The sequence below is a fragment of the Barbatula barbatula genome (assembly GCF_947034865.1).
Source record: "Barbatula barbatula genome assembly, contig: scaffold_170, whole genome shotgun sequence".
Lineage (NCBI taxonomy): Eukaryota > Metazoa > Chordata > Actinopteri > Cypriniformes > Nemacheilidae > Barbatula > Barbatula barbatula.
This window is the reverse complement of record NW_027636893.1, coordinates 12,501-27,176: the sequence shown is the minus strand read 5'-3', so window position 1 is coordinate 27,176 and position 14,676 is coordinate 12,501. Positions and strand designations below refer to the sequence as shown.

The 14,676-nt window shown below is 41.7% G+C and overlaps 1 protein-coding gene across 1 annotated transcript in view; it reads right to left on the bottom strand.

The window, feature by feature from the left end:
• Positions 1-73: 73 nt before the first annotated feature.
• Positions 74-14,676, bottom strand: part of LOC306890951 (ryanodine receptor 3-like) — a gene marked incomplete at both ends in the record, with an annotated part of 26,477 nt that continues 11,874 nt past the window's right edge. Inside the window, 28 exon segments of the mRNA XM_079488377.1 lie at positions 74-134; positions 248-297; positions 426-547; positions 1,532-1,599; positions 1,683-1,798; positions 1,880-2,000; positions 2,078-2,153; positions 2,677-2,739; positions 2,858-3,004; positions 3,093-3,182; positions 3,269-3,347; positions 7,549-7,712; positions 7,831-7,971; positions 8,083-8,173; positions 8,280-8,500; positions 9,221-9,390; positions 9,506-9,626; positions 9,738-9,846; positions 9,927-10,113; positions 10,636-10,771; positions 11,110-11,213; positions 11,318-11,450; positions 11,921-12,035; positions 12,207-12,480; positions 13,483-13,617; positions 13,787-13,889; positions 13,996-14,196; positions 14,461-14,676. The exon segment at positions 14,461-14,676 is cut by the window's right edge and continues 586 nt beyond it. Of these exon segments, the coding sequence (XP_079344503.1) occupies positions 74-134; positions 248-297; positions 426-547; positions 1,532-1,599; positions 1,683-1,798; positions 1,880-2,000; positions 2,078-2,153; positions 2,677-2,739; positions 2,858-3,004; positions 3,093-3,182; positions 3,269-3,347; positions 7,549-7,712; positions 7,831-7,971; positions 8,083-8,173; positions 8,280-8,500; positions 9,221-9,390; positions 9,506-9,626; positions 9,738-9,846; positions 9,927-10,113; positions 10,636-10,771; positions 11,110-11,213; positions 11,318-11,450; positions 11,921-12,035; positions 12,207-12,480; positions 13,483-13,617; positions 13,787-13,889; positions 13,996-14,196; positions 14,461-14,676 (3,614 nt within the window).

The window sequence follows — 14,676 nt, the reverse complement described above, 5'->3', positions numbered from 1 at the left end:
GGACTTTAAATAAAACACAACCGAGAGCTCCATCAAATCTCCTGAGCTATGAAAGAAGGTGAATCGATCGTACCTGGTGTCTAATGTGTGTGCGAGGATGTGAAGACAGCTGACCATAGTGGTGGAGTCACTTCCTACAAACACAACAAACACAAGCGACTGAAAACACAAACTCCATCAACGTCCCATCCACACACAGAGCCAAGAGCACCAGAGAAGAGAGACAGACAGAAAATCATCATCTTACCAAAGAGAGAGATCCTGTGTCTAACCAGAGCGGCCAGCTTACAGAAGAGACTGACAGACGGAGAGACGGAAAGAGAAGGAAGTCGAGAATCAGAGAGAAAGAAGAAGAACTGAAGCAGGTGAAGATATAAAAACACTGGTAAATAAACGGGTTTGTTTTCTACAGTAATATGTTTCACCTGGTCACCATCTCTTTCTCTTTATTAGAGGAGTATCCACTGCTGCTCAGTGTCTTGGTGGCCGAGGACAGAAAGTAGAGCGAGTGATTCTTGAAGTACTGATCTATGAGAGGCAAGAGAACCTGCGGAAAATACAACACAACACGCTTCATACATTCAAGATAAAACTCCTAGGGACCTATCATACACCCGGCGCAATGCGGCCCAAATGTTTTTGACAAATATTTCTAAAAATGTATTACAATGTAAAACATTATTATTGTGGACATAAAGAAAAAAAATCCGGCTTGTACTGTTGATGGTCTGGATGCGTGTTGCTCTTTCCAATTCCACCATGTAAATAGCGAATCCGCCATGGCACGAGCGCAACTGGCTCTTAAATGGGAATGGAAGATGTCACGCCCAAAAAAAAAACATTACTCATTAAGAGAATCGTGACAACCCATTTAGACCATACGCCGGGGGGGCCGACCGCTTCTCTGCCGTTAAATTAGCAAAAGTGGATTCGGACACGCCGTGAGTGCACCTGCGCCACGTGCTTTAAACCATGAGCTTAGATCGTGAAAATATGGCCCATTATGTTTTCCTGTGTCTCGTCATGATGTCAGTCATTCACATTCACAACACAAGAGTGTTTTAAACATGATATATCTCCTGATATTGTAGATCAAGTATATAAATATAATGCCATTTGAAGCCAATGCAGAATAAGAAAAACGAATGTCATTCCTTTGGGCGGAAGCCTTTGTCGTCAAAGTCAAAGCTCATGTTTGCAGAAGGGGGCGCAAAATAATCTCTGGGAATAGCTATCCGAAAGCTATCTCGAATCGGGGAAGCCTTCATTGAACACCATGTGGCGTGCTTGACAGGCATGGAATTTTGAGGGAATTTTTTTTTTTAAATTACGCGAATAAATTAACAAATAATGGACGATAGTGTTTTGTTTTAGTGTGATTATTTGACAAAAATAATTTTGCCCCAGCCCCCCTAAAATCAAACTCCTGAAGCTTGATTTTGTTGAAATGCCCACAATACAACTAAAATGCTGAATGAACATTTGGTCTCTTGAATTTTTCCACGGTTGTATGTAAAGTCAATCCTCAAACCTTAGCAAAGAATTTGATCTCCTGTTCATGTGGAGATCTGTTGTTTTGTCCACTGCTGGCCATCACCTCTGAAACAAAACCGAGAGTTACGATGAATACACAGGCCACAGTCAGGCAGGAAGATCTGATTTAAGAAAGCCGTTTCGTGTACCGAGATGAGCGATGAATTCCTGCGCAGAATCCACGTACTTCAGCAACTTCTTGAGAAATTTATAAGCAAAGCGTTTCTCCATGGAGGAGGAGTCCTGTTCTATGTCCTTCATACCCCTGAGAAGACAACGCACGTCACAATCGCACGTCATCACACTCTCCGTTTGACAGCATGTGTGTTATAGCGCATATTCTCACCTGCTGACCGAATATCCGTTAATGTGCAGGAAGCGGAACAGATCCTGGGCTCGCTCACGATCTTTGACTTTCTCTTTAGCTGTGAGCGTGTCATACGGCACGAGAAGAGGATGAGTGCCACCTGCACTCACAGATCACCACGTGATCAACACGTGACCTTTGACATCTAACACGTGACATTCTCTGTGTGAACTTTACCTTTGGCTCCGAGGTCGCTCTTCTTCTTCTTGGCCCAGATGTTGTGATAGTTTTCGGCCAGAACTTCCACCATCGACTGAAGACACAACACACACATCACCAACAACTCTGAACAGATTTCATTACAGGTCTACAAGACATTGCTTTTATAGACAGATCATATAACAATGCAATAAAAAGTCAATAAATACAGGCAATATCTTATTAGGTAGTGTCTGATGTTGACAGATGTCAAATATTTCTGGTTCTCAATTCAATTCCAATATATTTCTAAAGCACATTTTAAATTTGTTTTTGCAGAAACATACATACAACAAACAAAAAAGACAAAACAAACAAACAAAAAACTTTCCTTGAAATAACTTTTAGGGGTACGATTTTGTTCTTTGTATAAAACAAATCCTATACATTGAATTTGAATATATGGAAATAACTAAATGAGTAATAAATATTTTCATTTTTTCATTTCCCATTCCAGTAATTTGTATCAACAATCCTAACAAATAAATGTATATATTGAAGTAAACCCAACACCATTTTGTTACAGTGTAGGGCAACGAGGATAATGGGAAATAAATCACCTGAGACCTGGGTCTCACCTGGAGTTCACGTGAGAGAGGCACATTGCTCATGTCCAACGGTGTCGGGCTGTAGCCGTTACCCTGAAAACATTTGAATTAAATACAAAGATGATCCACATGTATAATGTGAAGTAAATAATATCAAATATACCATTTTTGATTCACATTAAACCATAATCTTTACCGATTGTGGATGTACCTGAGACACTTGAGACGTCCTGCGCATCTTCTCAATCTCTCTCAGCTGAAACGTCATTTCTCCTTCTTTGGTTCGGTCTATAGTCCAGCCCATAGCCAACATGCTCTTCAGTGACTCGCGGACGGTCCAGCGGTACGTTTCTTTCTCCTGGAGGTGGAAAAAGAGGTGTGAATAAATAATGCAGATAATGTGTGGATGTCATGAGGATAAACACATGCCTCTTTCTCCACAGTACCTTCTCTGTGAGAGCTTTGTAGGACCTCATCATTGGGTGCGTTTTTAATTTTTCGTCTACATTCTCTCCGTATTTCCAGCCCAACATGACCTTCACACAGAAGACACATGAAAGTGACCGTTAACTAAGACTGTGGACAGAAGCTGTCGGAAATGAAGATGTGATGGATCTCAGACCTTCTCTGCAGCCCATTTCTCATGACAATGTTCAGTGTATTTGTTGGCTATGTATTCCAGCTTCTCCGGCAAACAAACGCTGTGAGAACAAACATGAAATACAATACTGTCATCTTGAGTCATCCTGCTGTAACACTTCATTCCACTCGCATTCATTCATTCCACTCGCATTCATTCATTCCACTCGCATTCATTCATTCCACTCGCATTCATTCATTCATTCTTTCGACTCGCATTCATTCATTTATTCTTTCTACTCGCATTCATTCATTCATTCCACTCGCATTCATTCTTTCCACTCGCATTCATTCATTCATTCCACTCGCATTCATTCTTTCCACTCGCATTCATTCATTCCACTCGCATTCATTCATTCATTCCACTCGCATTCATTCCACTCGCATTCATTCATTCATTCCACTCGCATTCATTCTTTCCACTCGCATTCATTCATTCCACTCGCATTCATTCATTCATTCCACTCGCATTCATTCTTTCCACTCGCATTCATTCATTCATTCCACTCGCATTCATTCATTCCACTCGCATTCATTCATTCATTCCACTCGCATTCATTCATTCCACTCGCATTCATTCATTCATTCCACTCGCATTCATTCATTCATTCCACTCGCATTCATTCATTCATTCCACTCGCATTCATTCATTCATTCCACTCGCATTCATTCATTCATTCCACTCGCATTCATTCTTTCCACTCGCATTCATTCATTCCACTCGCATTCATTCATTCATTCCACTCGCATTCATTCATTCATTCCACTCGCATTCATTCATTCATTCCACTCGCATTCATTCATTCATTCCACTCGCATTCATTCATTCATTCCACTCGCATTCATTCTTTCGACTCGCATTCATTCTTTCGACTCGCATTCATTCATTCTTTCGACTCGCATTCCTTCATTCATTCCACTCGCATTCATTCATTCATTCCACTCGCATTCATTCATTCTTTCGACTCGCATTCATTCATTCATTCCACTCGCATTCATTCATTCATTCATTCATTCCACTCGCATTCATTCATTCATTCCACTCGCATTCATTCATTCATTCATTCCACTCGCATTCATTCATTCATTCATTCCACTCGCATTCATTTATTCATTCCACTCGCATTCATTCATTCATTCCACTCGCATTCATTCATTCATTCCACTCGCATTCATTCATTCCACTCGCATTCATTCATTCTTTCGACTCGCATTCATTCATTCATTCCACTCGCATTCATTCATTCATTCATTCATTCCACTCGCATTCATTCATTCATTCCACTCGCATTCATTCATTCGACTCGCATTCATTCATTCATTCCACTCGCATTCATTCATTCATTCCACTCGCATTCATTCCACTCGCATTCATTCCACTCGCATTCATTCATTCTTTCGACTCGCATTCATTCATTCCACTCGCATTCATTCATTCATTCCACTCGCATTCATTTATTCATTCCACTCGCATTCATTCATTCATTCCACTCGCATTCATTCATTCATTCCACTCGCATTCATTCATTCCACTCGCATTCATTCATTCTTTCGACTCGCATTCATTCATTCATTCCACTCGCATTCATTCATTCATTCATTCATTCCACTCGCATTCATTCATTCATTCCACTCGCATTCATTCATTCCACTCGCATTCATTCATTCATTCCACTCGCATTCATTCATTCTTTCGACTCGCATTCCTTCATTCATTCCACTCGCATTCATTCATTCATTCCACTCGCATTCATTCATTCTTTCGACTCGCATTCATTCATTCATTCCACTCGCATTCATTCATTCATTCATTCATTCATTCCACTCGCATTCATTCATTCATTCCACTCGCATTCATTCATTCCACTCGCATTCATTCATTCATTCATTCCACTCGCATTCATTCATTCATTCCACTCGCATTCATTTATTAATTCCACTCGCATTCATTCATTCATTCCACTCGCATTCATTCATTCATTCCACTCGCATTCATTCATTCCACTCGCATTCATTCATTCTTTCGACTCGCATTCATTCATTCATTCCACTCGCATTCATTCATTCATTCATTCATTCCACTCGCATTCATTCATTCATTCATTCATTCCACTCGCATTCATTCATTCATTCCACTCGCATTCATTCATTCCACTCGCATTCATTCATTCATTCATTCCACTCGCATTCATTCATTCATTCCACTCGCATTCATTTATTCATTCCACTCGCATTCATTCATTCATTCCACTCGCATTCATTCATTCATTCCACTCGCATTCATTCATTCATTCCACTCGCATTCATTCATTCATTCCACTCGCATTCATTCATTCCACTCGCATTCATTCATTCATTCCACTCGCATTCATTCATTCATTCCACTCGCATTCATTCATTCATTCCACTCGCATTCATTCATTCATTCCACTCGCATTCATTCTTTCGACTCGCATTCATTCTTTCGACTCGCATTCATTCATTCTTTCGACTCGCATTCCTTCATTCATTCCACTCGCATTCATTCATTCATTCCACTCGCATTCATTCATTCTTTCGACTCGCATTCATTCATTCATTCCACTCGCATTCATTCATTCATTCATTCCACTCGCATTCATTCATTCATTCCACTCGCATTCATTCATTCTTTCGACTCGCATTCATTCATTCATTCCACTCGCATTCATTCATTCATTCATTCATTCCACTCGCATTCATTCATTCATTCATTCATTCCACTCGCATTCATTCATTCATTCCACTCGCATTCATTCATTCATTCCACTCGCATTCATTCATTCCACTCGCATTCATTCATTCATTCATTCCACTCGCATTCATTCATTCATTCCACTCGCATTCATTTATTCATTCCACTCGCATTCATTCATTCATTCCACTCGCATTCATTCATTCATTCCACTCGCATTCATTCATTCCACTCGCATTCATTCATTCTTTCGACTCGCATTCATTCATTCATTCCACTCGCATTCATTCATTCATTCATTCCACTCGCATTCATTCATTCATTCCACTCGCATTCATTCATTCCACTCGCATTCATTCATTCATTCATTCCACTCGCATTCATTTATTCATTCCACTCGCATTCATTCATTCATTCCACTCGCATTCATTCATTCATTCCACTCGCATTCATTCATCCATTCCACTCGCATTCATTCATTCCACTCGCATTCATTCATTCTTTCCACTCGCATTCATTCATTCTTTCCACTCGCATTCATTCATTCATTCCACTCGCATTCATTCATTCATTCCACTCGCATTCATTCATTCTTTCGACTCGCATTCATTCATTCTTTCGACTCGCATTCCTTCATTCATTATTTCGACTCGCATTCATTCATTCATTCATTATTTCGACTCGCATTCATTCATTTATTCTTTCGACTCGCATTCATTCATTTATTCTTTCAGAAAATACGATCACATAACCCCAATGTTATCAACCCTTCACTGGCTACACATTAAGTATCATATTGACTTTAAAGTTCTTTTAATCACTTATAAAGCCTTAAAGGGTTTAGCCCCTACCTACCTAACAGAGCTTCTATCACACTACAACCCATCACGCTCTCTAAGATCTCAAAACTCTTTTGATAACACCTAGAATATCTAAATCCACCAAAGGGGGTCGAGCTTTCTCATACGTAGCACCTAAACTCTGGAACAGCCTCCCTGATATTATTCCAGGATCAGACACACTCGCCCAATTTATATCTAGATTAAAAACGCATCTTTACAGCCAAACAATCACTTCATGCAAATATGCTAAATAAACCACCAGGAGATGCTAACATTAGATATTATTTACTAGAATAATTGGATTTATTATATAACGCACCATGTAGTGTGTTTACCCTTTCTTGGGTTTTTCGTTTTTCCCCTGTAAAGCTGCTTTGGAACAATGCAAATTGTGAAAAGCGCTATATAAATAAAATTGAATTGAATTCATTCATTCATTCTTTCGACTCGCATTCATTCATTCATTCATTCTTTCTTTCGACTCAACACTCTTGATGCTCTCACTCGCTTTCTCTCTGTCTGTAACTCGCTCACACTCTGTCATTCTCTCTAAATCTCTCTCTCTCTCTCCCTCTGTCTCTAACTCATTCTCTTGCTCTACCGCTCTCACTTTCTGTCTCATTCACTCTCTCTCCAACTCCCTCTCTGTATTTCTTGCTCAATCTTTCGCTTACTGTCTCACTCTCTCACTTGCTCTCTCGCTCGTACTTGGCCGTGTTAATGGGTCTGGGGTCAAAGTTGCCCTGCGCGTCTACAGACTCGTGTTTCTCCAGCGCGGTGCTGAGCGACGGGTCGATGTAATCGGGTGGAAGAGCTCCGGCAATGGCGCTCAGGCACGGCATGGCCATTTTAAACAGCTCCTGATCGTACGTCTGAACAAAAGCACACAGACACACGTCCATTAGTCTTGATTCAGATGTTTTAAATGTCAGTATTAAATCACATTGAATTGAAAATATTTCCGTTTAATAAACGTCACTTAATGTGCACCTTCTGAGAGAGAGAATCAAAGATGCCCCAGAAGATCTTCTTGGTGAGCAGAAGCTCTTCTTCAGACGGCAGACCGTGACCGCCCCAGCCGGACGGGAGGCAGTAATACTTCCAATTCTGCTCGTAATGATTCGATAACAACTGCAACGAACGTTTTCATTCATACAGGATTATTTATAAATGACTAAACTGGGTCCGAAAAAACTACAGAATAACACAAATACATGACAGGAGCTCTGAGACGGTGTTTACCTTCAGAGGCATCATACAATATTCGGACAACAACGGCACGTCAAACACCAGTCGGCGTAAGAGAGGCTGTAACATGGACGGCCTGAGATACCTTCAAGAGACACACAGAACACTAATGAGGGATCTTATTGGTCAACAGTGTTTTACTCTTCAAGTTTCCACAAATGCTGATGCTGTATTCAGGAATGATTCCTCACCTGCAGACGGCCAGTAAACACTCCTCGATGGCGTCTCGCTGAGCTTTGGTGAGTGAACAGCACGTGGACAGTCTGTAGATGGTGTAAAGCGTGGAGTCGATGAGCGCGGCGTGATGTTCTGTACCGGTGAAGTGAGGAGCGCAGCGCGTCAGCAGAGGCAACATGGCAGAACCGATGTACCTGTTCATCGCAAGTGCGCTTTCAGTCGTCCGCACAGATTCCTGACAGTAAACACGCAGTACATGACTTTCACAAGACATATTCAGAAGTAAATCTGAAACACTCACACGAGATGCCGTGAGATCTTTTGGATTGGATCAGAAACTCAACAGATTTAATGAAAGCTGCTGTGATTGTTAACACATCAATACAATAGAAACACATTTACAAATTGACAAATTCAAGGATGTACCAAGAAGTATTTGACATTTCTGTCTAGTTTTTCAGTTAAAAGTATCTAAACATTCAGTGTTGGGTGTAACTAGTTACTAAGTAATTAGTTTGTGTAAAGTAATGGATCACTCTTATTTTAATTACAGAAACTAAATACTGTCTTACTTATTAAATAATGGAAACGACATCAAAATTTTACTTTAAAATGTATGCTTTAATATGTCCTTCGTACATTTGTGTACTTTGGTCAGTTAATAAGAAAAACTTCTGTAGATTATTTATTATTTATTTGAATGAATTAAATAAGCCGTTAGTTGTCTTTCCTAGAATCACTTCACTTATCAAGGTTGATGTAGGATATAGAAAGTCATTAGTAAGAAGTCATTAAATAATTTTTGCAGAGAGTCATTTATTGAAAATGTTATTGAATATGTAGTTAGTAACTAGTAATTCATTACTTTTCAGAGTAACTTTCCCAAAGTAAATGACGAAGTATGAGCTCTCAGCAACATTCAAATGCTGCAGTTTTTTTGAGGTTCGTGTCTCACCGTGTCGAGTAAAGCGGCGGCCCTCAGATCCGGCAGGAATCCCACCTCTAACAGATGCAGCAAGAAACTCTGATCCTCGATCCCATACACGCGATCCAAAAACAGCACCATGGGAGACTTGTGGTCCGGACAGAAACTGGCAGACACGTCGGGCTCGGTCACGCTGCCATCTGACAGACAGACAGATTTCAAACAGTATCAATTATTCTGAAGGAGGTTTGGTGGGCTTGTTTGTATCTCTTCTAAAGGAATGACTTTAAAGCAGAAGGTTTGTAAATGTTAAACCTTTATTGAGCACGGGCATCTTCAGAGGTATGCTGATGGTGCCGACCAGGTCCTCAATGGGCACGAGAGATCGCAGGATGGCACGAATCCTCAGAGCTTCACCTTTACCTTTATTGATCAACTGCGTTTGAGGAACGAGACACCATCAGTTAACCTTACGTAGTGTTCATAAAACACTTTTTGCATCAAATGCGATAAGAAAAAACTGTTTATCGACAATGAATGTTCTCACGTGCATCTCAGGAGCGCAGCGGCCCAGCAGATCGATCAGAGCCGAGTAGAAGGACATGATGGCGTTCCCCATGTGAACCACCTCCTCCTCTTCCTCACCTTCAGTGGACCTGCAGCACAGAGATGAACATCATCATCATCATCACAGCCGGTTTCATCAGACGCCAGTGTGCACATGCGAGTGTCGTACGTGTCTGACGTGTGACCCGGGCCGGTGCTGGGCAGATCCAGCGCTGGGTTCTCCGTGATCTTTATGGCCTCCTTCATAGCCGCCAGCAGCCCGTTTCCGCCCTCTCCTCGCAGGGCGGGGCCAAAACACTCCGGCCGGCGAATCAGAAGCTTGACCACCACGCTGGAGTTCTCCTCAACGCTCTCACCTGCACATGGATGACACGTGGAAAGCGCTTAGCATGTGTGTACATTTATTTATTTTTGTTTCATTCTGAACGTCCTTCCAGCTATCATTACAGAACTAGTCAATCTATACACAAGTCTGTTCTATACATGTGACTTGGTTACGTATTTAAAATACAACATTTGAGTAACTTGATTTCATTACAGTTACTTTTAAATGGGTGGTCATCAAATTTTTGTTACATCCGAAGTGTTTTAGATTACCAAAGTGATTACTTGGAATTGTAATGTCATTTAAACATTAATATAAACTGGACTCGCGATGCGAGTCATTTGAGGAGTGAAAGCGCTGCGGCTCGCGTTTTCTGCGCGTATTTAAACGCCAAATGTGAATCGCCCTTAAAGCATGTATTTTGTAATCTGTAGTGAAATACATTTGAAAAGGAACATTCCCAGCCCTGTCTATACACTAGTCAATCTAAGTTAGGGGAGGGACAGTTTGGAATCCATGTGTGTCAAATAGATGTTTGTTTTTGTTTGTTTACCGTTGACAAACACAGCGAACCGCAGGAAGGAAAGGTAGCGTTCCCCCTCGATAGGGTTCCAGCCGATATCTGGATATCCTTTAGCCACGAGCATGGAACAACTCTGCAGCCCATGGCCGGCGAGATACGTTACCACCTGCAAACACGTCAACACATGTTTATTGTTATTGATATCCAAAGAAATGTTTAATTGTCATGTAATTGTTTGAATATGTTCAAATTAGCTCAATGCTTAAATCCATAACTTTTTGCTAAACAAGAATCTGCTGTCGAGCAAGTCCTTAAAAATATCTTTCATGATTCACATCAGTCAATAATAATGATTCAAATGTCGAGCTGTTGGGTCAGATTTTGCGAGCAACGTTTACTTGACGTGATGATAAAGATAAGCAAAGGAGCCTGCAATGTTATGTTTCAAACACAGATGGCGACAGAGAGGCGAAAGTAAAACCAAAAGCAGAAGTGCTAACACGCCTTGTCGAGGTCGGGTTCCTCCAGCGCGAGGGCCAGACTGTTATTATCCATGACAGATGAAGCTGCCACGTCTAAAGGTGTCGATCCTCTCATGGATGGAGATGCTGTCACACACACACACAGCATCATGTCATTCTTTACATGACAACAGATTAAACGTGTAATGTGTTTGTGTAGGAGCTGTATGATATTTGTTTTGTGTACTCACCCAGTCCAACACTGCTGTTCTCCAGCAGATAACTCAAATGATCGAACATGGCTTTCTGATTCTCACGACTGATTCGACAGAAGTAACACAGGAATCGACAGCAGCTCGCCACCATTTTGGGAAAAGCAATTTCCTGATAGAGAGATCACATGAGTTAACAGAGAAATATCACATTTGATATGTGTGTGTGTGCAATCGGCGCATACGTACATAATGTAAACGACACAAACTTGTGAATAGTGAATCAATGCGATGATGTAATGTGTGCTTGTGCTGTAGTTCCCCCCCTCCTGCACGCCTCCAGGCACTCGAGTTTATCCGGAAATAATTCTACAGCTGTATCTCTCTTTTATAAATGTGATCAAACTTAATACTCTTCCAAGATACAATGTATGCAATACTACTCTATAGGTACTCAAGATTAATATGAGACTGCGAGTGTTACCTCATCTTTAAGAGTGTAGTTGAAATCAATACAGCAATCAATCGATCAAACTGAGAAGATATTTCATTACATGAAAACAAATGACTCCCTTGAGCAATGCTGTGATATCTAATCTGATCTGTTGATTCAAAAGCTTGCAGTGATGTTCACGTCAGCACCTGTGATTTTCCTCCTCCCAGCACATTCACCATCACCTCCATCACGGTCTCGTGCATCCCCAGAACTCTCATCAGGTTCGGATGCTGGTAGAAGACTTTGTTATTCATGATGTCACTGAGATGGACAGAAGATCACACATCACATCACTCACAGTCCAGCTGGAACATGAGGTTTACGACAGGCCCAGCAAATGTTCTTAGATTAAAAAGGATTGGGATTGTTTAATTTAAGAGAATATTGCTTTACAAAAGGTTCATGATGTGTCTCCATCTAACACTCTCTCACCTCAAGCCGTCAATCATGAGCTGTTCCTCTTCTTTACCCATGCGGACGCTCAGCAGCGAGCGGATCTGTCCCAGTGAAGCCAGCAGGTGGATGGTGTCGCTCACGGAGGCGGCGCTGATGGTGTACGTCTTCCTCATGGCTCTCAGCAGCTCACCGATGCTGTCGTACTGTCTCCTCAACAGACTGAACATCACCCGCACCAGCTCAGGATCCTGAATGTGTGTCTCTTGAGCCCAGCTCACCATCGTCTGAGAGATCAGCTCCTTCAGATTGGCTGCGCACACCATTTATGTGTTTTATTTCTATTGTTTAGAAACGATTGGCCATTAGCTTCTCTCCTACTGTATACTGACTATACTATTCAGAAAATGATACCACATTAATTTACCGTCAAACAATTCTATGGTAATGTCATGGTGTTGGAAAGTGTTGGTGAGGTTAGCGTTGTGATGTCTCGAAGGTTTAGAACGTTCTGGCACGCGGCATCAACAGAGCGGCATGTGCCGACGACCTTTACATGAGTGATGGCTGGAAAGCATCTGATCAGCTCATCTGTCACTCATTTCTTCATGAGTCTGTCAGTAATAAATACTCGAGACTCAGCAATACTGAGCAGGGCTGTACAGTGTAACACGTGCTAGATAGACTGTCTTAAATATTCATGTAGTGTCCATGACGTCACCCGTAGGTTTTGGAGGAGCTTTTTTGAAGCTTAAAGTGGGCGGAGCCGGCCGTCGCCATCTTAGCAGCACGGAGCTCACGGATAATCGAACGCGACGGCTGCATTAAGTCTATGTAACTACGGACTCGCGAGCACACGGAATACTGCTGTGTACATTACGTCATCTGGCTGTTCTGCGTGTGTGTGTATGAGCTGCACAGTTGAACATACTAAACGCGCAACAGTGGACTTGTCTGCAGCTCACTGTACAAGGACAGGAACACATGAACTTGAGTTTCTCTGAGAGTTTATTTCACAAGTATTTCAGAGGTTGAGGAAAGCTACAGTCAACCTCACTGAAACGCCTTTGTGACGACCCGTCAAAATAAAAGTCCTGTTAACCTGAACCCTCGGATGAGAAGAAAATGTGTAGTATACTATAGTATTTGCTATAGATAATTGTAGTACCCTCGGAGTAAATTGTAGGCAAACATATTACTTTTGTATAGTACAGCGCTAAGTCAAATTCTGAGCGGAGTCTGAGACAGAGTTAGGTTTAGAGGATAGAATATATGGTTTGCAAAGTATAAAAGTCTTAACAGTTTTAAGTCTCACTTGGTGCCGTTTGCTCTTTCTCTCTGGGCTGTGTGTCAGATTTTTGCGGTTGACCTTTGATCTTATACACCAGCGCGAGCAGACGACCTTTAATAGACGTGTCTTGATGTTCCTCGGGTTCCTCCGCTGGGATTCCTGCAGGGAGACATCAAATCAGAAGGTTACGTCAGCGTTTGATCGTCTGTTTCTGCTTTAAAAACAACCATCTCTGTTTGGATTTGGGCAACAAAACATTTCAAGTCCAAAGTCAATAAATCAACAAATGGCTTGTAAACATGAAGATACATAATAAGTGTGTCTGTACCGCAGTGTAGCCGCAGTTCAGTGTGAAAGTCGTAGAGTTCCTCCTGTATGTCCTCAGGACACGGACAGCCCTCGCCCATGTCAAAATTCAACAGCATGTTAATCTGAAACAAATGTCAGACAACTGAGACCGTTCTGAAGTTTAATGTGCAACAATGTTCACAAGAAAGAGAGACTATACCTAAAAGTTTTAAACCATTATAAACACACCTGTTCCTGTGGAGGAGAGCGAAACTCTTTGGTCTTTTTGGCGGTGACGGCGGCAGACATGTTGAGCGCGAGCATCAGCTCATTATAGCGAAACTTCTGGTTGAATTGCAGCTTGGAAACGAAACCGTCGGAGAACGACACGATGGACTCGATCCTGTGCCTCAACTCACAGTCACAGAAATAATGAAGCAGATCACACATCTGAAGAAAACACAGAGAGGAAGATTTACACCACCGGTTATTCATAAGTCATGGAAGACGAAAAAATAAATATTTGGTGTTTATGTGTATTTTAAGTGTTGTGCAGGGGCGTAGTGACACAATCAGCTCACGGTTTTATAAAACACACAATACCAGAGAACAACTAGAGGGTGAGTAAATGATGACAGAATTTTCATTTTCAGGTGAACTTTCCCATTAAATCAGTCATTTATTGTGGCCACAGTTTAAGCCGCAGACCCTCACCTGTCGTTTGACACACTCAGGTAACTTCTTCTCCAGCAGTCCCTTCATGACCTTTTTACCCTTCACTGGTTCTTCTTCTCCAGTCTCGACGGTCTTCTCCTCCGCTCCCGTCAGACCTTCCTTTACCACCGTCTCTCTCGAGCCCTCCTTGCGTTCTCCGAACACATTGGGCTCGATGAGCAGTAAGATCTTGTGAACGTCTCGGCTGGTCAGGAC